This window comes from Wolffia australiana, chromosome 11 (genome assembly GCF_029677425.1).
Source record: "Wolffia australiana isolate 7733 chromosome 11, ASM2967742v1".
NCBI lineage: Eukaryota > Viridiplantae > Streptophyta > Magnoliopsida > Alismatales > Araceae > Wolffia > Wolffia australiana.
In genome coordinates this window covers 16336573-16363122 of record NC_135845.1, presented here as the reverse complement: position 1 = coordinate 16363122, position 26550 = coordinate 16336573, and the positions used below count along the sequence as shown (strand labels likewise).

The following is a 26550-nucleotide window of genomic DNA, read 5'->3' as shown; positions in this document are numbered from 1 at the left end:
CACTTGTGACGATTTGAGATGACAGAATGCAGAAATTATTTTATAATTAAAGACGCAGTAATAATGTTTTAACAGAAACCATATTGTAAATCATCGCTCTGGACTCAGGAGAGATCGGATGACTGTAGGCATCCGTCCGTGGAAACTACATCATTCATGAGAAACTATCACGCAAAGAAATCACTTAATTTACCCATCATAGCACAATCAACTACTTTCATGAGTGATAAATTCCATTTTCATTATTACACCCTATATACTAAACCTATCCCTACCTTACCCTACACTGTTTCAATAATAATCTTGAAAGAAAAAGCTGAGAAAAAACTCTTTAAAACTCTCTTCTTCGATCTCTCCACTGCTGAGCCATGAGACAAGCAGGGGGGATCATCAAAGAAAAAAGATCAATAGAAAACAGAGAAAAAGAAAAAAAAAAGAGGGTCGGTGCTGGGTTTCTCCCTGCATGGATTATTTAGTCACTCCAAAAAAAACAAAAAAAAAGATAAGAGAGAGAGAGAAGAAGAGGAGAAATGTCAAGGCTTGAGGACGAGGGAGAGACCTACTTTGGAGCCCTTGTCGATGGCCTTGGTGTCGACCTCGCCGGATAGCGTGAGGAGGGACTTGGGCCGCCACTCGTGCTGGATGAGAGCGCTGGCCTTGCCGAGGTTGTTAACCCGGCCCTTCACAGTGGTTAACGGGTCGAGGGCGTGCTGCGTGCCGAACGTTAACGTGTTCTCGTTGCTGGAGAAGCTGTGCGTCAGCTCTGCCCCCACCGCTGTGCTCGTCAGCGGGCTCACCAGGTGGTAGTATGACGCCGTCACGCTGTCCCCCTTGTCGTTCCTGCGGAACACCACACCCCCAGTGTCGTTCAGTGAATTGAGATTGAGAGAGATAGTGAGAGGGCTTTCCATAAGATTCACCACTGCTGAATAGACAAGGTCGTTCTGTTCTTTTGTGCGAATTTGTGAGAATTGTTCGTTCTGTTTGGTTTACGAACAGAACATTGCACAGACCAGTGTGCGGTTCTTTTGTTTGCTTTGTGCACATTTTGTTCTAATTTTGTGAGAATGTGAGAATTTGTCTGAATGTGCGAATCTTCTTCGTTTTTGAAAAGAAAAAGAACAGAACAAAGAACAAGGCAGTGCGCGTTTCTTTTGTGCCAATTTTTTGTCTGTTTAAAAGGAACAGAACAGAACAACCATGTCTACTGCTGAGAGTGTTCTTAGGAGGAAGAGAGGGGGAGATAAAAAATGAATGGGTAGCTATCAAAAGCAGCGATGAAGAGAAATTAAAAAAAAGGTAAGATCAAGAGAGATAAAACAATAGATAATGAGAGATATACAACTGGATGAGTTAGCTGTAAACTGGATGAGATAGAGGGATCAAAGAATAGATAGCGAGAGATATATAACTGGATGGGTAGCTGTAAAAAGCTACGATTGAGAGAGATTATAGAATAGTTAGCTGTCAAGAGGGGCGATAGAGATAAAAGAGTAGATGATGCAAGAGAATAAAACGGAGGAGATCAAAGCTAAGAGAGTTGTCCGATTAAAGAGAGATCACGACATACACAGAAATAGAAGGAGATGAGAGAGACATCGCAACACGGTGAACGAGAGAGTGATAAATGGATGGTACATAGAGATACAGAAATAGAGAGAATGTGCACACAGATGTAGAGAAAGAATGAAATAAGCTAGTTGGTAGACAGAGAGTGTAAAACAGACAGAGAAAAAAGGAAAGAGGGAGTGAAACAAAAGATAAGCCCCAGACAGAAAAATGGAGGTCGGTACAAGTATAAGAAAAAACCAAGAAGAAATAGATATCAGAAAAAGACAAATGTAGAAACAGAGAGAGATAGAAAAATGGAGGTCGGTACAAGTATAAGAAAAAATCAAGAAGAAATAGATATAGGAAACAGATAAAGAAGAAATCGAGAGAGAGAAAAATGGAGGTCGGTACAAGTATAAGAAAAAATCAAGAAGAAATAGATATGGGAAACAGATAAATGTAGAAACAGAGAGAGATAGAAAAATGGAGAGATAGAAAAATGGAGGTCGTTACAAGTATAAGAAAAAATCAAGAAGAAATAGATATAGGAAACAGATAAAGAAGAAATAGAGAGAGAGCAAAATGAAGGTCGGTACAAGTATAAGAAAAAATCAAGAAGAAATAGATATAGGAAACAGAGAGAGATATGACGAAGTCGCGTAGACTCACAGGGTGAGGGAGGCAATGAGGTCGGCGTTGGTGAGGGTAAGGCCAGCGTTGTACTTGGTGAAATTTCCGGAAGCCGTGTCAAAGGACACGTCCGCTCCGGCAGCGAGCACGCCAGTGCCGAGGACACTGGCAAAGTTGACGACAGGGTTGGCGGTCAGCCCGAAGCTCGCACTGATGCCAGCATACTCATGCAGATACTGAAGCTCCACCTGTACAATGGATAAGCAAAAACAATGAACATAACGCAACAGATCAAACCTCTGTATCACTTGTTACACACCTTGCCGGATCGCTGGTCTGGAACGACGAAACTGAAGATAGACTTGAACCCGGGCGCCAGCTCGTCCACCGTCACAGTGGTAAACAGCTGATTCATACAGACATAGGTCGCTCCATCAGTTCCTTTATATTTTGATACAAATTATTCCATCAATGATAATTACGATCAAATGTACATAAAATGAGTTCTACTTCCACATGAAATGGACAAAAATTAAACATAAACCGAAATTTCTGCCGAGAAGTGTTCGGCCAACCTGAGCCTGATATCAGATGGCAATGTAGGGAGGTATGCTGAACCAGACACCAGAAATGGATTTATCTGACATCAATCTTTAAGATAATGTTTGCAACAGTACCGATAACAAATACTGTTATCCCCCAAAATATCGGCATCCGTCATCATACCAGGGGTTGGACTATAATATCGGATATCAATGTCAGATATTGGTTTTTTCAGATATTCAACACATAAATAGAAATATAGTAATAATTAATATATAGTTTCACTAGGAAACACGTATTTGTGTAATCAAGCAATAGGAGTTGCATGAATTAGCTGTATGAGTAGAATGAATAGTGATCAGTGGATTTTGAAATAAGAGGTTGATAGCAAAATAGATAATAATCCTCCAGCTCGTTCCACAAGGGGCCCAAGCAGTAGGGCTTGGTCAACAGCATAGGACTAATCCATAGCTTGATGCCCAGACCAAAATACTTAACTAATCAATATTTTGAAAGTATATACACTCATGTTTATTTACTTTTTTCCAGATGAGACAACACGTACTAATTTCCCATTTTTTGAAGAAAACTAATTACTCATAGGCGGTACCGAGTGGATATTCGGTGTCATCTGAAACCATCTCAAGAAAACAAAACGATAACACATCTCTTCAATCATTTGTGTTTGTGGACGGATCTTACAATTTAATTTGAAATATTCAAATCAACGCAATGGTACAACGAATGAGCTATAACTAAGTCGTCCTAATCCAGATAATTTACCCATGAAATAGCACATCCAAATTATTGATAATCCTAAAGATACAACTACTGGGAAATTAAATAATGTTCTAATGCGAGAATAAGTCGCATACATTGGTCGAGGAATAGGTACCGAAGTTAGTACGTGTGGTAAAAAAAGAAGTGCCAAATAAGATTGTCTTAGTTGTAGTGGTGAATTTCAATCTTACATTAGAGTCAGAGTTAACTTTGATATCAGTCGTAACTCCTTTGTTCTTCAGCTGGGCATGAATCTCACCAAATATCAAATCCAGTTTCTTGGTGCCCGATGATGTAATTGCCTGAAACATATATCGATTAAGTAATGTTAAGAGGGAATCAAGAAACCTTTGCAAATAAAAGTTAAGAAGATTTCAACTTTGATCATGGACAGAAATCAACGGCGAATGATAACATAGAACCACAATCTAGAATTAGAAAGGTATTGAGCAAAGAACGAAGCAGAAATAAGCGAGCCCGCTGTAGGTAATCTGATATCCAATAATAGGATGTCAACCATTAATCAAAAAGTGGACTGAAATATACAAATGACGAATAATGAGAGTCACACAATTTATTAATAATGTGATTTCATCATCCTATATTTTGATAAATGCCGCCCACTGTAACGCACAAATTTCTCACGGAACAAAAATCAACGGCGCAGAAGAGCTTCCAGCAAGAGAAAATACGATCTAACAAATCAGAGCACAGGATTGCAACAAAATCCTCACGACTCGGACCTTACGAAATAGAAGGAACAAACTGGAGAGAAGAAAGAAGCTCACCACTCCATTCGCGGCGTAGGTAGTGATGGAGAATTTCTGGTCAGTTTGGTAATCTCTATACAAAAGATCTGCACAATGAAACAAAAAAAAGTATAAACAACGAGAAAAACCGAAAATATCAGCGATTAAAATTCCAAAAAGTCAGAAACTAGACAGAAAGGAGAGAAATCTCGATCAAGCAACAAGGAAAACCGAAAAAATCAGCGATTAAAGTTCTAAAAAGTCAGAAAATAGACAGAAAAGAGAGAGATCTCGATCAAGCAACAAAAATAACCGAAAAAATCAGCGATTAAAGACCCAAAAAGTCGGAAACTAGACAAAATAGAGAGAGAAATCAATCAAGCAAGAAGAAAAACCGAAAAAAACAGCGATTAAAATTCTAAAAAGTCAGAAACTAGACAAAATAGAGAGAAAACTCGATCAAGCACCAAGGAAAACCGAAAAAATCAGCGATTACAGTTCCGAAAAGCCAGAAACTAGACAAAATAGAGAGAGAACTCGATCAAGCAACAAAAACCGAAAAAATCAGCGATTGAAGTTCCAAAAAGTCAGAAACTAGACAAAAGAGAGGGAGATCTCGATCGAGCAACAAACCTCTAGCCTTTTTCCCGATGTCGGAGTAGAGTCCGGGCCCCATGGCGAGCACCGCTGCCACCGCACTCACAGACAAGTAGAAATCCGAGCAAGGGCAAGACAACTGGTCGCAGGCAGTGACATTCGTGAGAGAAGGCTCATTATATACCCTCGGAGCCCGATCTCTACCGAAATCGGGGAGAACTTCGGACAAGGTGGAGAAACCCTAATCCCAAACTTCATTCCGTACGTATTGCTGTGCATATTTCCCGTGCGCAAGTTTCAGTTTGGCCCCAGCAATCTTTTCCTATTCCTAGTTTGTCGTCATAAAGCGCTCGCGCATTCCCCCCGTGGAATTCTATACGTACTGCTTGTTGCGCCGTTGTGTGCGGTGTTGCACGTCTCAGCTCATCCACGTGGCCCCACCACAAATTGCAGATGGCGGGTCTTGAAATGAGGGGAAGCTATTTCTTTTGCCAATCGGATAATAATATTTTTTTTGAAAATAGTTCATTTTTTTCTGCTGAGTATAATTTCATACTATCCGATTTATAATAGTTGACACATAAAAATTGGTTCATATATAGTAGACATATAAGAATTATTGATTATATGAGGATGAACGCTTTCTTTGGCCAGTGAGATAATAATAGAATTATAATAGTTGTATTTTTAGTATTTGATTTTTTTACCAAGATTTTATTTAATATGTTAAATTAATATATACTCATGTGATAATAATTTAATATGTTAAATTAAATGAGCGGAAGCTATTCCTTCAACCGGATAATAATATATTTGTTGAAAATAGTTCATTTTTTTCTGCTAAGTATAACTTCATACTATTCGAGAGTATTTTTTATTATGGGAAATTGGTTCATATATGGTAGACATTTAAGAATTAGTGATTATATGAGGATGAGCTATTTCTTCGGCCCGTGGGATAATAATATATTTATTATAGTTGTTTTTTTAGTACTCGGGTTTTTTACCAAGATTTAATTTAATACGTTAAATTAATACATACTCATGTCTTGTGAAGAACTCACAAACTTGCGGAAAGTTGTATTACTTTCACGTGAGGACAACCTATTTCCTTGTCAATCAGACTGTAAAATGATAGATATTACGTGGCCATTAAGCCAAATTACATCACCATGTTTGTATTTAAGTACGTCAAGTAAAATATTACGTTCCTTATTATTCGAATGTGATGTTTATAATGAATTCCATGAATACATTCAATGACATAGTAAATTATGATGAGATTGTAATACAATGATTCCCAATCTTTAAACGTGTACTCCAAATGTTCAAATTCAATTAATAGTCGAGATGGACATCGAATTATCTAAATAGACTAGCATTAAATGATCGTACTTATATGATAAGTACATATGATCTTGTGCCTATTAGTGGGGCAACACTAAGGATATACAGTGGGTGTTCTTTGGAGAAAGAGTTCATTGAATTAATCCAGTATGAATCCCTAAATGGTATTATGCCTAAACGTAAATCACGTTAATTCATGCCACGGTTGTATAAGTGATCCACTAACTCGAGACACCAAGGACATCTCATGAATGGACAGCAACATTTTGACTACAATTAACGAGCCTCTAATCATGGAATTCAAACAAGCTATACCTTGAGTGTAGTAAGAAGCTCACAAATATGATTTTCTAGTCAGGACGAGATCATCTGGAAGCATCTAGGCCAGTCAGAATTGGGAGCAACCCTCCTTCTCCACTATGATCTCGTCTCCACTTAACCAAGGAGAGTGTCTTCATGGTGAGAAGATCTTTAAGATTCTAAAGGAGAGTTGAAGAAGAAGAAGAAGTGGAGATACGAGGGTAATAGATCGCGTGGATACTTCTAGACGCCAGCATGTGAACAGCTTCAAAACGATCACAAAGCGAGTAAGTCAATGGTGGAACAAGTTCCCCATAAGGTACATGTGATGTATTATTTTAAAGATCGATTGAGAATTGATAACATGATTCCACATCATGGAAACCATGTTTTCCATGGTTGAACCAAGGCACAAAACCCAACAAAAAATTATTTAAAATTTAAACTATTATAATAAAAATTAATGCCAAAAAAATAAAAATTTTAAACTATTGATTAAATGGATATTCATGTGTGTCAATTATACATTGTAATACTGAAATTTTATTCATATTAGACATTAGAGAGATATATTCATTTGATGGGTGGACAATATCAATATATAGCCCACTAACTAACAATAAACTTTAGAAAAATATTTTAACGCCCAGCATTTTCAATATAAAACTATTTTTTATGAAATTCATATGAATCAAAGATATTCAATTAATTCATACCTTTTTTGCAGGCGGATGCACAGAATTGTCGAAACTTGTTCAAGCTCAAAGACATATTCTTATGACAATTAAATGTCGGTACATTATTTAATAGTTTTCCATTATTGCTATATTTTCTCCCATATATCATGGCTTGAATACATGGTTTTTTATTTCTAAAAAATATTTTTAATCACATAATAATAATTTTACTGAGGCATATAATAACATTTTTATAAGAACTATCTCCATAATTGGTGTTGTCACCATTGCCACTGCCAGAATCATCATCAGTGTCATTACCATGCAGCCGTTGATGTCATCCATGCAAAGAACTCCATGCACGGTAACCTTTCATTCAAGCAAATAAATGTTCCCTAGAAGAATATTCCCCTTAACAAAGAATATCACACACAAATATGTGAGCCCTTCAACTACAAAACTCTCGACAAAGTTAATTTCTGACTAAGAGAAGGAACTTGCCAAATGTTGGTAAAATGTCATCATCAAGCCTTTGTGCATCTAAAACTTCATAAAACCAATGTCACAAACTGTAGAATGGACATTGTTTCTAATAAACCGGATTTTGGGTCAAATAAGTAGTTTAAGGCTCTAATTTATCCAACAATATTTATAAATTTTTTCTTACTTAGAATAGGGTAATTAAGGTTCAAATTCGCAAGGAGCAGGTAATGAGAGAGTAAATTTTAATTCAAATATATTTTGAAATAACTTTTTTTGGTGATTTTATATATTTTTGGATTTTAAAATATTTTCTAAAGAGAAAATAAAGTAAATGATAGAAAATTAGTCAAAACTAAGTTAAATAAGTGAAACAAATATTTATGTCTTTTATTATAAGTTCCAAGAACTTAGTATGGTTTTTACTAATTTTCCTATGGCAAGAAATAAACTTTGACGGTAAATAGAATCTTAGGTTGCATTTCACATTGTTAAATTGCATCATAAATGAGTAGTGAATGAAAATCGCTGTAACTTTTCCTACATGAGGAATTTTAGATTGTCGTGTGATGCACTGGAAAGCCTGGAGTCTATGCTATTCTCTGGAATATTTACTTAGAAAAAATGGTGAGAAAATTCAAATTATACATTCAAGAGATCATACGAACCTTGTTGTCTTTCTTCAAGAATTTGATGGAAAGACAAGAATGGATCAAAGAAATCTGATGCACTAGGCCTCTGATAACATGCAATTTTATCATGCAAAATCATGGAATTTATAAGAAATTTTCACCTAGAACATTAATATTGCATGTTATCATTATGAAAATAAAAGCAATTTCCAAAAAAAGTTGATTTTTTACAATTTTATGAATTTTTAGTTAATTATGCACAATTTTCTGATTTTATTTTTATGGAAAAATGATTTTTAAAGTCAAAATATATTTTCAAATGAATTTATTTCAGTTGAAAATATATTCTTATAATTTTTCTGATTTTTTCACATTTTTTTAGAATTTTCTGGAATGATTTAGAGCAAGAAATGAAATTTATTTCATAAAAAAAATCATTCTCGGACTTTTTTTATTCATCACAGGCGTAAATATCAAATTTTTATTGTTTTAAGGGCAATTTTTTGATTTTTTAAACCGCGAGGGGTTTTTTACAATTTTCCAGGCGATTTCTATGGTTTTTCTTTGATTTTCCGGGGGTACGTGGCGCTTCCGCAGAAGGCCACGTCGCCCTCTACTGTTACAAAGCGGAAAAATTTCGCTTTTTCTTAAAAAAAAAAAAAGAAGAAAAAAAAGAAACGAGTGACGTGGCGCAACCAGAACGCGCCACGTCACCCGTTACTGTTCATTTTCGGAGAAAATCGGCTATTTTCGAATAAAAAAAAAATATTTCTGCCCTCTGTGCATAGCGCGGTGCGCCACGCACGAGAGGGCCACGCGTGTCGAGCTCGCGCCTTGAGCGCTTTGTACTCACCTCTAGTGTGCAAAGCACACTTATCACTAACCGAAAATTTTTCTGTTATGAAGGTGCGTGGCGCAAATTGGAGGCTTAGCGCTTGAACAAAGGGCCCACCGCGCGGCGAATCAGAGCGCGCCACGTGGATCGGCTAACAACCTGAGGAGAGAGAAATTCAAAAATAGGCCTAAATCTTCAAAAAATCATAACTTTTCACCCTGACATCCAAATGACCTGAAATTTTCAGGGTTTGTTTGTAATAATCCTAACCACCTTTCTGAGCCAAGAACACTATAAATTGGGCTCAGAAAGGTGGCGAAAGATAACTTTTGATTTTGAGCTCCAATACAATTGGCCTGGAGGACACAGCTTATTTCAATAGCTCAGATCCGGATTGGGGCCTCTCCAAAGTCTTGTAAGTCTTCATACCTCTTCAGATTCGTGATTTCTTGAAGTTCTAACACGCCAAGGCATAGGCGAAAGGTATATGCCCTAGATTCATGAATTTTTAGAGAGAAGCAGAGGATCTTTGGTTAGAAACCAAAAATTCTATCTTAGGAGTTAGATCTAATCATAATTCAACATTTTCTATCAGTTAGATCTGACTGTTTAGACAAAAATCCCCAAATTTCATGCACTTTCTCTCTCTAGATTAAACTTTCACTTTCTCTCTCTAAAATTCAAAATTCAAGTTTCAATTCTTTAATTCTCATCAATCTGAACTTCCACACAAAATTTCATTCAAAAATTCTCTCATTCAATACCTTAATCCTAAAAATTTCATAAACTCTCTTAATTTTCTCTCTCTTCAAGTCTCTTACATTGAAATTCCACTTAAATTCACTAATTCACTCAGAAATTCTTGCAGACTGCCTCTCTAGGGTTCGACTCCTTACTCATCATTCTACTAAAATCTAAATTGAGAAAGGAATTATAAATTTCATTGCATAAGCCTAATCAAACAACGACAAATTAGCGATTATAAACCGTAAAATTTAGGCTTATCAGCCTCCAACAACAAGTTGCGAGTAGAAATCCAATATGAGATACAAAGAGAGGGTAGAAGAGAATAATTATAAGTGGTGTAACTCTCCTGGCCATTGAAGTTAATTTCAAGGGATTGGAGGGCTAAGATTTCTTGATTTCCAACGTGGATCCACATACCCTCCTTTTCAGATTTGAAAATAGATCTTTCAAATTCAAATTGTGGGTAGTTCTACAATTCTTGCCTTAGTTGACCTAATCTTTAAGGAGGTTTGAATGGACTTCTAGAATGGGCTTCTTGTGTAGTGGGCCTCCTCTCACTATCCATTTGTATCTCAAATTTACCATTATATTTATCTAAGTCATGTTTATCAAATAAAACTCCATGAAGATGTGAGAAATCCACTTGACTCTAAAGAGTCCAGTGGGGTTAGTCACAAAATTAAATTAAATACCTAAAAATAGACCTTAGGAAACTAAATCATATCATTTTATCCTTAAATGGTGAATAATGCTAGTGTGAATCTAAAAATATTTGGTAAAAATAAGTATAAAAGCATAATTTTATTGATCTAATTTTGACGTTATCAGTTTTGAATATAAACATATATTGTATCATTCCAGTACGAAACAAACCAATCAATGTGTGAACACGTGTAAATAACTACAAGAATTCAGAGTCCAAGAATCAGCCAACTCTTGTTATGTGACATGGATAAAGTAGACCTCCATCATCATTTATAAATTGTTTTGTTTCCAAATGAGACGAGTACTCATCATTTTTCCCACTCTTATGTGTCCAACAATGCCGCCTCAAAGACCCCACTCATTGTACTTGTGGCAAACTTGCTTCTAACTAGTCACTATGTGGCGTCGATCAATATCTCGTATTTACACGTATTCCCTTATCCTTTTTCTTTCCATAAATCTCCCATTATACATATCAAGTGTCACCACAAGTGCAATCTGGACCTTTCTTCCTCTAATTATGCTCCATCAAGGTGGTTTCCACCTCTTCAAGACTGTATGTAGATGTCATGGAGAAATTTATATGTGGCAATGAAATTTCACCCAGTAAAGAACATCTTTTGTTGAAAGTTCAACTAATCATTAGTTTTCCCTATCTCGGCTTTTGGCCCATCCAATGAATAACTAAAACCATACACTCAATATTCCCATTGTTTGTTGTCAGTCAAACTTTCAAGCTTATGATAATCAAACTTCATGATTTAAGTCATAAGATTAGATTAAATATCACAGCCTGAAAACATGTACTTTTTTTGGACTTTTACTCAAAATATCTCAAAGTCCTTCCAACCAATTGATGCAAAAGCTTAACACTTCTTTTTCACCTCAAACTATGAAGATATTTCACTATGATGATTCCTAGTATTTAACATTTTATGTGAATAACATAATCTACTACTCATACGATGTAGATGGTAGATTCATACACATTCGTGTATTATCTTTGGGAATGTCAATAGCTTTATACCAAAAGTACAACCAAGCTGATTCAAGTGGTAGTTGTGTAACTGACCTTATACTGGGGACTCTAGAGAAGTCTCACATAGGGATGGTTGTGTTTGACTACGACCTATCGATTCACTTAATTTTATGTATGATAAGTGATATCTATTGGATATAGTTAACTATTTAGATCAGTCAGTGAGTTTTTTGGATAAGGGAGTCATTAACTATGAAAATTCAAAGACTTATATGGTTTTTTGATATATTTAATTAAATAAAAAAATCCTAGGTCTTAAGTGATATGCACACGTACAAGTTTCTCCTTGGGAGCCCCCATATTCTGACTCCTTAAATCTCCCTCTCCACTAGTGTGAAAAGAATTGTAATTTGGTGGTGATGAATGAGAACAAGACGGGGAGGTATTAACATTCAAGGATTGTGTGGGTATGTCTAGATGTCAGGCATATGAGAGGCTTAAAGTGACTCATTCGAGGAATTAGTTGATAACATGTGACTGTAGGAAAGCTAATATGACCACTGAATGTTTTCTTTTTGAGTTTCCAAAATGTTGATTCCTCTCATATTTATTCTGACATACTAATCCCATATTGGGTTGGCAGTCGTGTTAGAACTTAACATATGATGATCTCATCACCACGACAAACCCACAAATGGAAGAACATTGAACCAAGAGTTTTACAAAGTGGATACATGGGTAAAAACACAATGGGAGAGTAGGAGGGAGGAATTCATTTGTTTGATGACAGGGAACTTCTTTCTAAAATTCAATAATTTCAGATTGTGAAATATATTTAAATATTTTTACTTAATAGTGTTTTATTATCAAGGCCATATGATTCAAGTATATTATTTTGATTGGTAATTATATTTACAGATTAAGCATAGAATTATGAAAAATGAAATAAGAACTATGTCGAAGAATGCAACATATCGGCTTGAGAATAAGAGTTTAAAAAATTCATCACAGTGTTCTTCCTGCAGCTCTAATTTAATTTTCAAAATTAAAACTCTCTTCATAAAATCCTCTTTGTTTTCTTCTTCACTATCCTCCCACGAAACTTGGATTATATCAGTGTTCCAGATGAAAATATTTCAAACCAAAAAATGTTAGTTAAAAAGTTGAGTGAAGGCCTGAATAATCTGTTAATTTGAATGTATAAAATGTTTTTATGAGATGTAAGAAGAAAATATAATGACTTAAAACATATCAATGCCTTGACTATATCAACAATGCTGAATTTGTCGATCGATTTTTCTTATTTGAAGCTTCATCTACCATCTTAGACTCATCACTGTCTTAACCAATTTAATTGACCTAGTTGCTGATCCGGAATTCAAGAAAGTTCTTGAATCAAACTATATTGGTATACTAACAAACACTACATAACCCTAGTGTAAGAATAGTATCCCACAAATAACCACAAGCTTCATCATCATAAAGGCAAATATAACTATCGTAAAGCCAAACAACGCTACAAAAAATATAAAATGCAGGTATTCTTTTTTATGAGATGATGACATTAATATCCCATAGAGAACCATAAGTTTCATCATAATAAAGGCAAATATAACTCTCGTAAAGCCAAAAAATGATACAAAACAATAAAATGCAGGTATTCTTTTCTATGAGACAATAACATTAATGTCCCATAGAGAACCGCAGGCTCCATCATCATAAAGGCAAATATAAATCTCGTAAAGCCAAAAAATGATACAAAAACAATACAATGCAGGTATTGTTTTCTATGAGAATAACATTAATGTCCCATAGAGAACCACAAGCTTGATCATCATAAAGGCAAATATAACTCTCGTTGAGTTTTCGAATCTTGGATGGATCATATTGAATGTTGAATTGAATAATTGATTTCTATATAACTCTATATTATGGGGTGTAGAAGTCAAATAATATGTGTCTGGCAATTCAAGAAACAGTCAGTAACAAGCATTGAATTTTGTTCCAAATAAGTTTGGTGGATACGCCTAATTATTACTAGTTCAGATGTATTATATTTCATTTCAATATACTCACCCATTGTGGAATAATTTGTGATTTAATAGTTATTTATTGATTCTTTGAATAATATTGATTATTTCTACTTCATATTTCAAGCACCTTGTGCAAATATGAAAACAAATTTTAGGTATGGACCTTAATATAGTGATTTGATTAGTCTCCAAATCAATGAGATATAACTATTTTTTTAAGGCTCAGAGTAATTTACAAACTGACATGTTATGCTAGATCTGTGTTATATATAGAGCTAGAAAAAAATGAGTTAACTATCCATAATTTCTGGAGATCCCAGAGTTTTCATGAATCTCTATTATTGGAGTCCATTCTACTCGTGGGCTCTGCCTTAAATATGTATTCATTTGAAAACAATTTATATTTATATTTATGGTTGTTGCTTGTAATACCAGAACTAGAAAGGGCAACTTCAAAAATAATATAATAAACGAGCTTCTTACATCTCATTTTCAGCATTGGTCACTTGTCAATTCTTTAACGTCAAATATATGTATGCCCAAAAAAGTTAGGAAGACTACATCTATTAACATTCAATGGTTGGCCTCAAAATTTTTTTCATTCCCGATAGGTTCAATAGTTGACTACCTTCAAACATAAAATTTTTAATTATAAGTGTAATCAAGAGAGAGGAGGAAATTTGTAATGATACAAAACATATCTAATCTGGGACTATGACTCCACAATCCTAATATGAGAGGAAAAACCAACGAACTGGATATTGCAATACGACCTTAAGGTTTGCAATAATGAAATAATCCCACCCTACATTAAAAATGCCGATTGATATACTTCTAGTAGAATGCAAATACAAATCTAATTATATGCATCACAAATTTTCAACGATCTGACATAAAAACAATTTACTGTCTTCAAACATGAAAGGATAAATTTTAGTAAAACAAACAAAAGGCACTACCAAACAATGGTAGAGAATATGGTTTTTTGCGAGTACATTTAAGGGCCTTAGTTACCTAATTAAAACATTTCAATTTTCAATGATCCACCAAAAAAATCTCACTCTCTTTCATCGGGAAATATAAATTTTACTATACCAGACAAAGAGGCACTACCTAACAATGACAAAGAATATGGTCATTTGCGGATAAATCTAAGGGCTCTATTTCTATGATTAAAATTTTTCAACTCAATAATGAAGACTTAGACAGTATCATAGCACGAGATTCTTAGCTCTGAGAAATCCTTGCACTAGCATGTGGATCGTGCAGCATATGCATCACATGTAAGATCCACCTTCTCACTTTCATAAACTTGTCCCTCAACGAATTTCAGCTATGACTAATGCCACACCTAGCTGAATAGGCCAAAACTATCAATATGGTTTTCAAACAAAACCAAAATCCCAGAGAGAAAAAATACACAAACTACCACAATCATGGAACAAAAGAAATATAACAAATACATAATCTCAGGTCATTGTTTGAAATTCCAACATATGAAAGAGCAGTCTCCATGGAGGTCTAACTGGGTCTAACAGGCTGGTAGAGCATGCCTTTTCTGCTATAACGTCAACCCAAGTTTAGAACCTTTCTAATGTCGATCTGATCTCAACTTGCAAGAATTGGGCACAATGCTTTGTATGATACCTATCGATTACGATTCCCATCGCAGCCCCAAACATGATCTTGGGCGTGCGAGAAGAGAAGGAAGAAACCCATCTGACCAACCGGTCCACCCTCAAATGGGGGACCTGTTGGGTTCTAGAGGCCTAGATTTGGATAAACAAATCAAAAATATTCCTTAGCGGAAGACTTGAGCAGAATCGAATGACATCATTAAACCTATGAAACGAAGTACCTTTGCACAGATCACATATGTGATTTCTTGGATCACGGAGTGAGACAAGTGTGCAACCTCTACATGTATCTATGCGATACTCGGCACGACGAATCTCCTCCTCCTCGTTGACGAGCCCCGTTCTACCTCCTCCGTCGTCGTTACGCCGTTTCGATCTCATCGGGCATGGAGAGGGGTGTTGGGAGAGGGGAGAAGAAGGGGAAGGCCCCTAAACAATTCTGGCCTGGGTAAATTTTGTTTAGGGCCTTTCCCTATTTATTCTAAGTGGGTAGTTTTCATAAAAACTCCCAAAACTTGAGTATATCTTTCGACGTCCAATAGACCATTTGCGTGTGACCCTCTATGCGCATGTACTAGTCTATTTAACGACTCTAGTGGCCAATAACCTTTATTTGCCTTATAAATTAACTATATTATCTTATAGATTAATTAATGTCAGATTGATTTAACCCAATTGATAGGTCTAGTCTCCAACATGTGGGATGCCAAGCTACGCCTCGTGTTCTAGAAGACACAAAGGAATGTGTATCGACTCACTCATGGAACATGTTCATCATCGGTTACCGTGTACGTATAATCTCTCATCCACTTGACGCCCCTTGGATGAACACCCAAAAATACTTATAAATATATATTTCGACTCAGAAAAATCATATATTTCCAAGTTTAATGTCGAAAAAATTACAGAAAAATCACAAAAAATAGAAAATTTAGAAATTCATATATATTTTTAAAAAATATATTTAATCATTTTTAGCTTGAGAACATGCAAATAAAAACAATTTAATGTAGATAAACGTGTAAATATGATCATATAATGTACCAAAAATGCATGTTATAGATTAGTACTAACTCGAATGACCGATTAGGGTTTGATAGTTGACCATACCCTACGATGCGCTGACGAGGCACGTGCTGACTCGCCGCCTCATCAGTTGTAAGGATCTTTCTTTATTCTTTTGTCTTTTTCTCTTTTTGACTTCTCCTAGGTGCACGTGACGTGGAAAATGACGAGTGTTTGTGGAATACAAAGCAGCGCGGAATCCATAGCGATTGGAATATTCAATCGAAGGGGAAATGGATGGCGATGACGAAGAGGGAGAACATTTCAATGGCTAGGATTTCTCCAACTTCAAACAACCATAACTTTTGATCTACAACTCCGATTTAGCTGAAATTTTCAGCGTTGCTTCGTCTTCCCTTCCTCTTTCTATAAATAGATGCTTAGATCATTGTAAGATTCATCTTAAACTTACTTCCTACTTGTGTGGGCTGATTGAAAGATAGTGAGCTTTGAGATCCATCAAGAGTGTTCTTGGTGTCCTGAGTGTGTGAGAAGAGCTTACCGGCACTCATAAATCGCCGTGATCCTGGCGGAACGTAAGGATCTAAGGTAATTATCTTTATCTTACGTTGTCTCTTTCCTATCACTATAGTTATTAGAATTTGGGTTTATAATCATTCTTGCACTCTCATTTTACTCTCGTTTCTCATCTCTCCATCCTCTTCATCACACCACTCCACATCAAATCACTATCTTTGTTCATACCACCCTCCATCATCATGTTTGTCACCTACGCTTACTCTTTTATTTATGTCAAAGTAACTTATAATTAAGTACTTTTTATCAATATCACTAGTTCACGGACGAGAATCTTGTTTTAGTCTATCCTCTCGTTGATCATCACTAATATAAGAAAGTAATTCCTTAATCATCGTTATCTGTGGAGACGATCCGTACTCATCACTAACTACGTATTTTAAGTATGGTTAAATAAATATTTATTTAATAATCTCAACTACCAACGATGAATTCTAACCCTAAATTGAGATTATGGCTGATGCATTCGAAAACCATTCAAAAATTGAGATTTCACTACCTTGGCCAAGGACTTCATTGCATCATCTTCCTTGAGCTGTCACCTCTTATATTGCGGGTGGACGATCCCGTCTTGACTACTCAATCATCTTCGTAAACTTGATATACCTGAACTAAGACTATTTAGAATCCCATTATTAGAGACTCGTTGGCCATAGTGAAAGTACAACCGTCCGTCCACAAGATGTCTTTGGCGTCTCAGGTCTAAGGACCACTTACACAACCATGACGTGAATCAACATGATTGACAATTTGATATAATACCATTCATGGATTCATACGGATCAATTAAGCGAAGAGCACCCACTATCTATCCTTAGTGTCGCCACACTAATGGCTATGAGATCCGCCATACTCAACATATGAGTGAGGCTAGATAATGTTGTTCTATTCGGATACTTCGATGTCCTTCTCGTGTATCCTTCGGATAGGAAGTTTTAGAACACATTCTTAAAGATTGGTGATCTCAGCTCTTTAATCTCGTCATAATTAACTTAGTATGATCATGTATTCATGGACTTCATTATAAGCATCAGACGTGCATTATAATGAATATGTTGTGTTAATAAACATGGAATGAGATGTGGAATGTGTGAGGCTTGTCCGTCCAGTCAAACCGATCCTCGGTCCAAAATGTACAACCCTAGATTGAAGAGCTGTCTCTGTGGAAGTCTAATTGGGCCTAACAAGCTAGTTGAGCATGTCTCTTCTCTTGTAACGATATCCCAAGTTTATACCCTTTCTAATGTCGATCTGATCTCACCGAGTCAGAATCGGGCTGGGTGCCTTGTACGATACACATCAATCATGATTCCCATTGCAGCCCCGATCACCATCAGGGGAGTGCGAGAAGAGAAGTAAAAATCCTGTGTGACAAACCGGTTCGCGTTCGGTCTAGTCAAACCGATCTTCGGTCCTACATGTACAACCCTAGATTAAAGAGTTGTCTCTGTGGAGGTTTAATTGGGCTTACTAGGCCAGTAGAGCATGTCTCTTTTGTTGTAACGACAACCCAAGTTTATACCCTTTCTAATGTCGATCTGATCTCACTGAGCCAGAATTGGGCTGGGTGCCTTGTACGATACCGATCGATCGTGATTCCCATCGCAGCTTTGATCATGATCACGGGCGCGCGAGAAGAGAACGAAAAAACCTGTGTGACCGACCAGTTCGGGTTCAGTCCAATCAAACGGGCCCTCGGTCCTAAATGTACAATCCTAGATTAAAGAGCTATATCTGTGGAGGTCTAATTGGGCCTAACAGGCTGTAGAGCATGTCTCTTCTGTTGTAACGGCAGCCCAAGTTTAGACCCTCTCTAATGTCGATTTGATCTCACCGAGCCGGAATCGGGCTCGGTGCTTTCTGTGGTTTTTATCGACAGTGATTCCCATCGCAGCCCCGATCATGATCACGGGTGCGCGAGAAGAGAAGGAAAAAAACCTGTCTGACCAATCGGTCCGGGTTCAGTCCAGTCAAACCGTTCCTCGGTCCTAAATGTACAACCCTAGATTAAATATCTATCTATTTGAAGGTCTAATTGGGCCTAACAGGCCAGTAGAACAGGTCTCTTATGTTGTAACAACATCCAAAGTTTAGACCCTTTCCAATGTCGATCTGATCTCACCGAGCAGGAATCAGGCTCTGTGCCTTGTAAGATACCGATCGACCATGATTCCTATCGCAGCCCCGATCACAAACACGGGCGCGCGAGAAGAGAAGGAAAAAACCTGTCTAACCAACCGGTCCGGGTTCAGTCCAGTCAAACCGGTCCTCGGTCCTAAATGTACAACCCTAGATTAAAGAGCCATCTGTGTGGATGTCTAATTGGGCCTAACAGGCCAGTAGAGCTTATCTCTTCTGTTGCAACGGCAGCCCAAGTTTAGACCCTTTCTAATATCGATCTGATCTCGCCGTTTTGGAATTGGGCTCGGTGCCTTGTACGATTCCGATTGATCGCGATTCCCATCGCAGCCCCGATCACGAGACGAGAAGGAAGAAATCATCTTCGTCGCTCCAAATTCCGTGTTTGTTTTGATTCCAATCGCTGTGGAAATCATCTTCTTCGGATGCACCATCGTTGGTTATTGAGTTGATCATCTCAGGCTGGAGGTCTGCTGTGATGTTCTTGGCGGTGGGCTGGCATTTATTCGCTTTTAGGTTTCTCCGATCCGTGCTTCTGGTTCCGGCGTAGTGGGTTTTGCCCTTTGGCGTGCCCATGGAGCCGCGCGTTGGAAATAGGTTTCGCCTGGGCCGTAAGATCGGGAGCGGATCGTTCGGAGAGATCTATTTAGGTTTGATATTATCTCTTTTTTTCCCCTAAATTCTGCTTTCTGTGTTGAATATCCTCCGTATGGTGATTTTTTTTTCTTGCAGGAACTGATATTCAGACGAACGAGGAAGTTGCCATAAAGCTTGTGAGTTTCTTCTCCAGACCTGTTGTTTTGTTGGACTCCCCTCCGTCTCGCTTGTTTTCTAATTTACCCTTTTGGCTTCCAAGAACAGTTGGTATGATTGGTTTGTGCATATAATGCTCTACAACTATGCACTATTTATTGGTCGTGGATGATGGTTCTTGCAAATTACCATAAAAATATTATTATTATTTTTTAAATCTGCACGATTGGAATCGAAATTTGGCCACACTCGTTGCTTGCTGTTTCTCTGGGAGATGCCGGCGGGCTTTAGATTAGCTCCTCACGATAAAATTTCTTTTCAACTCCGATGAAACTGAATTCGATTATCTGTGAGAATTCAAACATTTGATTTGCACCTGTCAAGATATCAAATTCTTGCAGTGTGGGGAAATTTACCATCGCTGAAAATCTGGAAATACGTTCCTACCTATCTATCCGTTCCCAGCTAAACCTTTTGATCTGGGCGATATGTATTTTGAGGCAGTACGAGGGGGTAATCTAATGCGTGATCCCTTGATTTAACCAAGTATAGAAGAGGGACTACTTTTTTTTTCTTGAAATATTATGTGGGACTATTATAACCTTCTTTATTTGATTTTACTCGATCCTATTGTATTAACTCTTATTAATTTGGGGTTTCTCTTTTCCTTCGTTTCCTGCCAGATTATTGGTTCTTTTCTTTTGGCTGAATATCTACTGGAAACCCATTTTACGTTAACTACGCCAAAATTCATCCCGCATTTTCCCTCTGCAGGAAAATATCAAGACCAAGCACCCACAGCTATTATACGAATCAAAGCTTTACAGAATTCTGCAGGGTGGAAGTAAGAAACTTTGTCATAGCCAACCAATTATTCGTCTTTGGGTACAAAATTAATTACTCTCTTCTGAAAAATTTTCAGCCGGAATTCCTAATGTCAAGTGGTTTGGGGTTGAGGGTGATTATAATGTTCTCGTTATCGATCTCTTGGGGCCAAGCCTCGAAGATCTCTTCAACTTCTGCAGTCGAAGACTATCTTTGAAGACTGTGCTTATGCTTGCAGATCAGATGGTATTAGAAATACACTCACGAACGTTTTTTCTAATTCTTTATTTATTTATCACCTATGTTTCACACAACATTTCAACCCTTGAACATTTTTAGCTTAATAGAATTGAGTACGTGCACTCAAAATCCTTTCTCCACCGAGACATAAAACCAGATAATTTTCTCATGGGTTTAGGAAGGCGTGCAAATCAGGTTATTCTCCTTGTATTCCATTGTCTTTTATTAATTGGAACACTTAAAGTAATTCCTTTTTTTTGATATTTTTAGGTTTACGTCATAGACTTTGGCTTGGCCAAGAAATATAGAGATAGCTCAACTCAGCAGCACATTCCGTACAGGTAAATTTATCGTAGAGTGATGATGCATTATATTTTTCTGTATCTTTGTTTTACTGAAATATATGAAAATGTCTTACATTATTTTACTGATTTTTGGTTTATTTCTTGTAATCTCAGGGAGAATAAGAACCTTACAGGGACTGCTAGATACGCTAGCACAAATACTCACCTTGGAATTGGTCTGTCCTGATTTGTTTCTTTGAAGCTGTTAATGCTCTTAGACTGACTCAATTTTTGATTTGATTTCCAAGAACAAAGCAGGAGAGATGATTTGATATCTCTTGGATACGTTCTCATGTATTTCTTAAGGGGAAGGTTCATCTCTCGCCCAAATTTAGAACATCTTCTATCATTTTTCATTCAGATGCTTACTCTACTATTCCCCCGTAGCCTTCCTTGGCAGGGACTCAAAGCTGGAACAAAGAAGCAGAAGTATGAGAAGATCAGCGAGAAGAAGCTTTCTACTCCTGTCGAGGTAGGGCACAGCTGAAAAATAAACAAAAAATAATTAAATTTAATATTCTCTGGGATGATTGTGACGAGAGAATGATGTCAAAATCTTCATCCTCCCTGTTATTTGTCCTCACCAGGGTTACGATGATGATGTCAATTGTTATATTCATCTTCTCTCATCTAAAGGTAGGAGTTTTCGATGACTATGAAAATTGTCATAGTCTTCCTCTTTCATCTGAAGGTAGGGGGATGATGACGATGGGCATTTTGTTTCATCATCGTTTTCTTCTCTCTCATCTGTTAACGTCACTCAGATGAAGAAAGAGGATGACATAATCATCATCATCACAGACATTCATGTGTGGTTGGGTTGACAATGAAGATGACGGTAGCGTCATTGTCTCTCATGCTGCGGATGATGATTTCTGTCATGCACAGGTTTTGGATGACGATTTTTGTCCACAAACACTAATTTCCAATGCAAATAATTAATATATTTGAATATAAATAAATTGATATGTTTTAATGAAGTTATTTAATTTGGGTTATGATTTTTGGGATGGGTCAATCACAGGCGTTATGCCGGGGCTATCCTGCAGAATTTGTGGCGTATTTTCAGTACTGCTGTTCCCTTCAGTTTGATGCAAGACCTGATTACGCCTATTTGAAGAGGATATTCCGGGAGCTCTTTATTCGAGAAGGTAGACTCTTAAAGAAAAAATAAAGAGTGGTCTCGGTAAAGTTAATGCGTTCAGTGCTTTCTCAGGCTTCCAGTTTGACTATGTGTTCGACTGGACGATCTTGAAGTACCAGCAAGCCCACTCTGGCGTTCCTCCCCGGAATATGGTGAGTATAATACATGTTAATTATTTAACCTTATTTATTGGCTATTTTTCTAGTTTAAATATTTGAAACTTATTTAACCTTATTGATTTCTATCAGAGGATGAGCGCCGGCCAAAGCTCTGGTTTCACTCCTGCTATTGGCATTATGGAAAGACAATCTGGTAGTTGGGCTTACCTTCGCTCTTCATTGTAATATTATCCTAAAAAATTGAACGGAAACTTGATCTTTTGGCATTAAACTATGCTTGAACTGAAGAATTGAGGGCTTGCTTTGTAATTTATGTTAACTGGTGTGGTTCTGCCTTCCGTTCAGGGGAGGATGAAGGAAGGGCAGCCGGGTGTAATGCAGCAGATCCATCTCGCCGCCGAGCTGCAGCTCACAATACGGGCACGGGAAGCTTCTCGAAGCAGAAGTCTCCCTTGGCAACCGATGTTGACAATTCCAGAGATCAGTGGGTATGTGGGTGACCTATCTCTCTTTCTCTCAACCCGCTCTTTCTCTCTCTTGCTGTCTCACTTTAATTTTATCTCTTCTTTCACTCTCTCTCTCTCTCTATGTTATCCCCTTTCTGTCCCTATCTTGCGCGCTTACTCTCTGTCACCCTCTACTTTCTCACTATCTATGATACTTCCGTTGTCTCACACTCTTTCCATCTATATTTCTTGTCTTTCACTTTTCTCTCTCTGTAACCCCTTCTCTCTGTTACTCTCTTTTTCTCTCTCTATTTTGCTCCCTTGGGCTCACACTTTTTCCGTTATTATTTATTTCTTTCTCTCTTTAAGATAAGTCTTCTGTTTCTCCCATCATTTCATCACGCTTGCTTGGTATCTTTTGCTCTCTTCCTCTCTCTCTCTCTCTCTCTTGCCTGTTCTCTCTCCCCCATTTCATTCTATTTTCTCTAATTTTCCCCCACTTTCAGTCTCTTCTATTTGAATATAAATCTTTCTCTCTCTGGCTCGCTCTGTTTCCCTTATTTCTCTAATTCTCTTTCGTTCTTTCTCCATCTCCTGATGTCTTCTCTTTTGCTTTCTTTCACTCTCTCTCTCTCTCGTTTCTTTCTCTCTCTCCCTCAACCGCGTTCTCTCTATCCTCCCTCCCTCACTCCCTCTCTATCCCTCCCTCAGCCTCTTTCTCTCTTTCTCCCTATTCCTCTCCCTCTCTCACTTCCTCTCTCTTTATTCCCATGGCTCTATCTTTCTTTTTATTTTACTATCTCTGTAGCTCCTTTCGCTTGTTGTTTCTTCCTCTCTAATGCTGTCGTTCTCTTTTGCTCTCTCACTCTCTATCTTCTTCTTTCTCCCTCTCTCTCTCTCAACCTCTTTTTCTTTGTCCCTTCCCCTCTCTCTATCTATCCATCTATCTATGTATCCATCGATCTCTCTCTCAGTTTCTCTCTCTTTCTCCCCATATCTCTTCCTTTTGTGCTTTTTGACTCTCTTCCTCTGTCTTCTCTCTCTCTCTCTGTTACTGGGTCTTCTCTCCTTCTCGTATATTCTCTTTCTTTGTATCTCCTCTCTCTGCCTATGTCTTTCTCTCGCTATACCTTTATAGCCCTCTAATTTCATTCATGCTCCGTAGAATTCTGGCTCGACGTTTCTGGGAAGGCCCATTGGGGGGTCGTCCAGGCGAGGTGCCTTGGTTGGTTGTAACAGAGACGGTAGTGGAGCTCAGAGGAGCTCGCCAGTGCACCGAAGCTCGTCAGGCCGACATACTTCCCACCTTGACAGGTACGAGTCTGCTCTCAAAGGTATCGATGCCCTCAACTTCCACAATGACTCCAGGTTCCACCACTAGAACCCCTTCTCTCTCTCTTTACTTTTCTCTCTCTCACCATCTCATCCTTACTATTTTCCGACTTTTCTGCCATCTCTGTGGTCAATGGGAAAAGGAATTATGAATCGATGTCAACTGGGAATGTGAGTTTAGAGAGATGTAAAGAGAGAGTTAAGGCAATAACGATAAGACATGAAACAAGGATGATATAATTGTGCTGATGTTTCTTTCCCTATGTGGGTGTCACTTGGTCGGAAAAATTTAAGCTTGGTTTTGAGTTGACGTTAGAAAACTAGAGATGAAAGTAGGTACTTCTGTATTGCTCTCTACATCTCTCTCTCTACATTTATCTCCCACCATTTTTTTTCTCTGCATTTCTCTCTCACCCTCTCATCCTAACTCTTTTCCAACTCCTCTCCCATCTTTGCTTGATTGGAAAAAGGGGATCATGAATTGGATTCCTCTGGGAATGTGTTTCTAGAGAGATTTAGATAAATTTATGGGACATGGAGCGAGGATTATGTCTTTCTATTTGCATTTCTTCCCCATTGTGGGTAGTATTTGGTTGAAAAATTTCAGAATGGTTTTGGGTTGATGTTTGAAAATTAGAGGTGAATTTGTGTTATTCTGTTAATTCATTCATTAACAAGGAGATATTATTTATTTTGATCTGGTTGGTAGAACCTTCTATGCATTATTACATGGTCAAATGCCTCTCTTCATTAAAAGTTTACTTTTAACGGCAGATGGCATGTGTTTATCATATGTTCGAACGTATATCGTACAGATTTTATATTTAATGATGATTTACTGGAAATGTAAAATGTTTCAAACTTAAATTATCTGAGCGATGTTTTTTTTTTCCTTTTCTTGCTGTCAGATGTCGGATGCAATAGCGCTCTTTGATGGGTTCCATTGATTTTTTTGTTTGAATCTCAACATTCCAGAGTCAGTTAAAAGAATCTAAGAGGGTTGACTAAATTCATAGATTTATCTTTTATTTTAATTCCTAAGTTCATGACTTCCGTGGACACGTTGGTAAGTTGTGTAGCTGTCCTTCTCTTTTCAGTGGACACGTTTTTTTACTGGTTTTGTGAAATTTTTTCAAGGGTAAATTTTAGATTAAACCTTAATTTATCATGATATAAACGTGTGCCACATTGATTATTTGTTCTATCGCTAACGACTTGCTCTCCATTGTATATGATTTTATTAAGTTAACAGTTTACGTGCCTTTTATAGCCCTGCTATATATTAGCTTTTTAATCCCTCCAGGATTTGTAGGGATATGATAAAAGAAAGATAACAAATCTGTATTGGCTACGCAGTAGAATCAGATAAAGTTAGATAAATAAGTTAAGATATTATATGATCTAATCGTCCTCAAGTTAGACTAGCTAACGATGATACGCCCATGAAATTTAAAAAATTAAGACTGATCAAAACACTCAAACATGCACAAAGAGAGATAATATTTCATCTCATAACTAGTCTTCACATGAATGTTTGAAGCTTTAGGCACTCTGCACAAGTTTCTTAGATCAGTAATGATATATTTGGATGCTTATTTAGAGTGTTTTTGTGAACGTCTCCAGGTCCTCTCTAACCATTCCAAATGTTTTCAAGCCAAGCCTCAAATATATGTTTAACCATTTGCATGCACATCTTGTGCAAATCCGAACTTATGAGGGATTTATGCAGTATCACTAAGTTTTGTTTAAAATGATATGACTTGATAGAAAATAAGTGAAATAGTAAATGAGTCCTAATGATTGAAACATAGAAGTTGATTTTTAAAAAAACGTGTTAAAATAAATGATGCGCCTAGAATAAAATACCTTTTATATATCTTAACAGAAATGGTGAAGCTCCCATCGGTAAGGTATCAATTATTCATCTTAGTTAGCGAGACACTTGGTTAGCTTTTATTTACAAAATCGAATCTCCAAGTTTCAACCAGCTAAACACCAAATCATTTAATATTTTTCTGCTTCTTTCGTACTCTAATAATTAAACCTAATTATTGCTCTAACCAAATGTGGCTACGCCATATTGTTGAAGGAGAATCAAATGATGCCATATTTCTGAGGATCTTTAAATTTATTTTCTATATTTGCTGAAAAAAGCTAAATAGATTTAAATAAAATCAGATAAAATTATAAAAATATGAGAGATTACATATTCAAGAAGAAACCAAGTTGATCAAGTTTCAAGTCAGCAGAAAGATATCGACGAAAGAGAAATCAATGTTGTGTTGCCGTTAATATGATAAGTTCATAAACCAACTTTTACCTTGTGAGAGAATATGTTTTGTTTCTTACGTGGGAAAACATATCGCTGTACTGTCTCTAAAATT

The 26550-nt window shown here is 37.0% G+C and overlaps 2 protein-coding genes across 2 annotated transcripts; one reads left to right on the top strand and one right to left on the bottom strand.

Annotated features, from left to right (window-relative positions):
• Window positions 1-385: 385 nt before the first annotated feature.
• LOC144709328 (mitochondrial outer membrane protein porin 1-like) lies at window positions 386-5046 on the bottom strand. The gene is made up of 6 exons (XM_078582857.1): window positions 4887-5046; window positions 4293-4360; window positions 3696-3806; window positions 2501-2587; window positions 2221-2429; window positions 386-840 (listed from the first exon to the last, which is right to left on the bottom strand). Exons 1-6 carry the CDS (start codon window positions 4927-4929, stop codon window positions 534-536), a joined length of 825 nt encoding a protein of 274 aa, XP_078438983.1. The 5' UTR covers window positions 4930-5046; the 3' UTR covers window positions 386-533.
• Window positions 5047-19235: 14189 nt separating this feature from the next.
• LOC144709257 (casein kinase 1-like protein 12) lies at window positions 19236-24427 on the top strand. Its single transcript, XM_078582742.1, has 14 exons — window positions 19236-19613; window positions 19696-19736; window positions 20491-20560; window positions 20639-20787; window positions 20881-20976; window positions 21052-21122; window positions 21240-21301; window positions 21374-21437; window positions 21513-21597; window positions 22150-22276; window positions 22342-22421; window positions 22518-22581; window positions 22734-22876; window positions 24000-24427. Exons 1-14 carry the CDS (start codon window positions 19538-19540, stop codon window positions 24213-24215), a joined length of 1344 nt encoding a protein of 447 aa, XP_078438868.1. The 5' UTR covers window positions 19236-19537; the 3' UTR covers window positions 24216-24427.
• Window positions 24428-26550: the final 2123 nt, after the last annotated feature.

Coding starts and splice junctions, on each gene's coding strand:
- LOC144709328 (XM_078582857.1), bottom strand. CDS start 4,929: ATGGGGCCCGGACTCTACTCCGACATCGGGAAAAAGGCTAGAG. Junction 2,588..3,695: donor AAGTTAACTCTGACTCTAAT/GTAAGATTGAAA, acceptor TGTATGAATCAG/CTGTTTACCACTGTGACGGT. Junction 841..2,220: donor CTCATTGCCTCCCTCACCCT/GTGAGTCTACGC, acceptor GGTGTTCCGCAG/GAACGACAAGGGGGACAGCG.
- LOC144709257 (XM_078582742.1), top strand. CDS start 19,538: ATGGAGCCGCGCGTTGGAAATAGGTTTCGCCTGGGCCGTAAGATCGGG. Junction 19,614..19,695: donor GTTCGGAGAGATCTATTTAG/GTTTGATATTAT, acceptor TTTTTCTTGCAG/GAACTGATATTCAGACGAAC. Junction 22,877..23,999: donor ACAATTCCAGAGATCAGTGG/GTATGTGGGTGA, acceptor CATGCTCCGTAG/AATTCTGGCTCGACGTTTCT.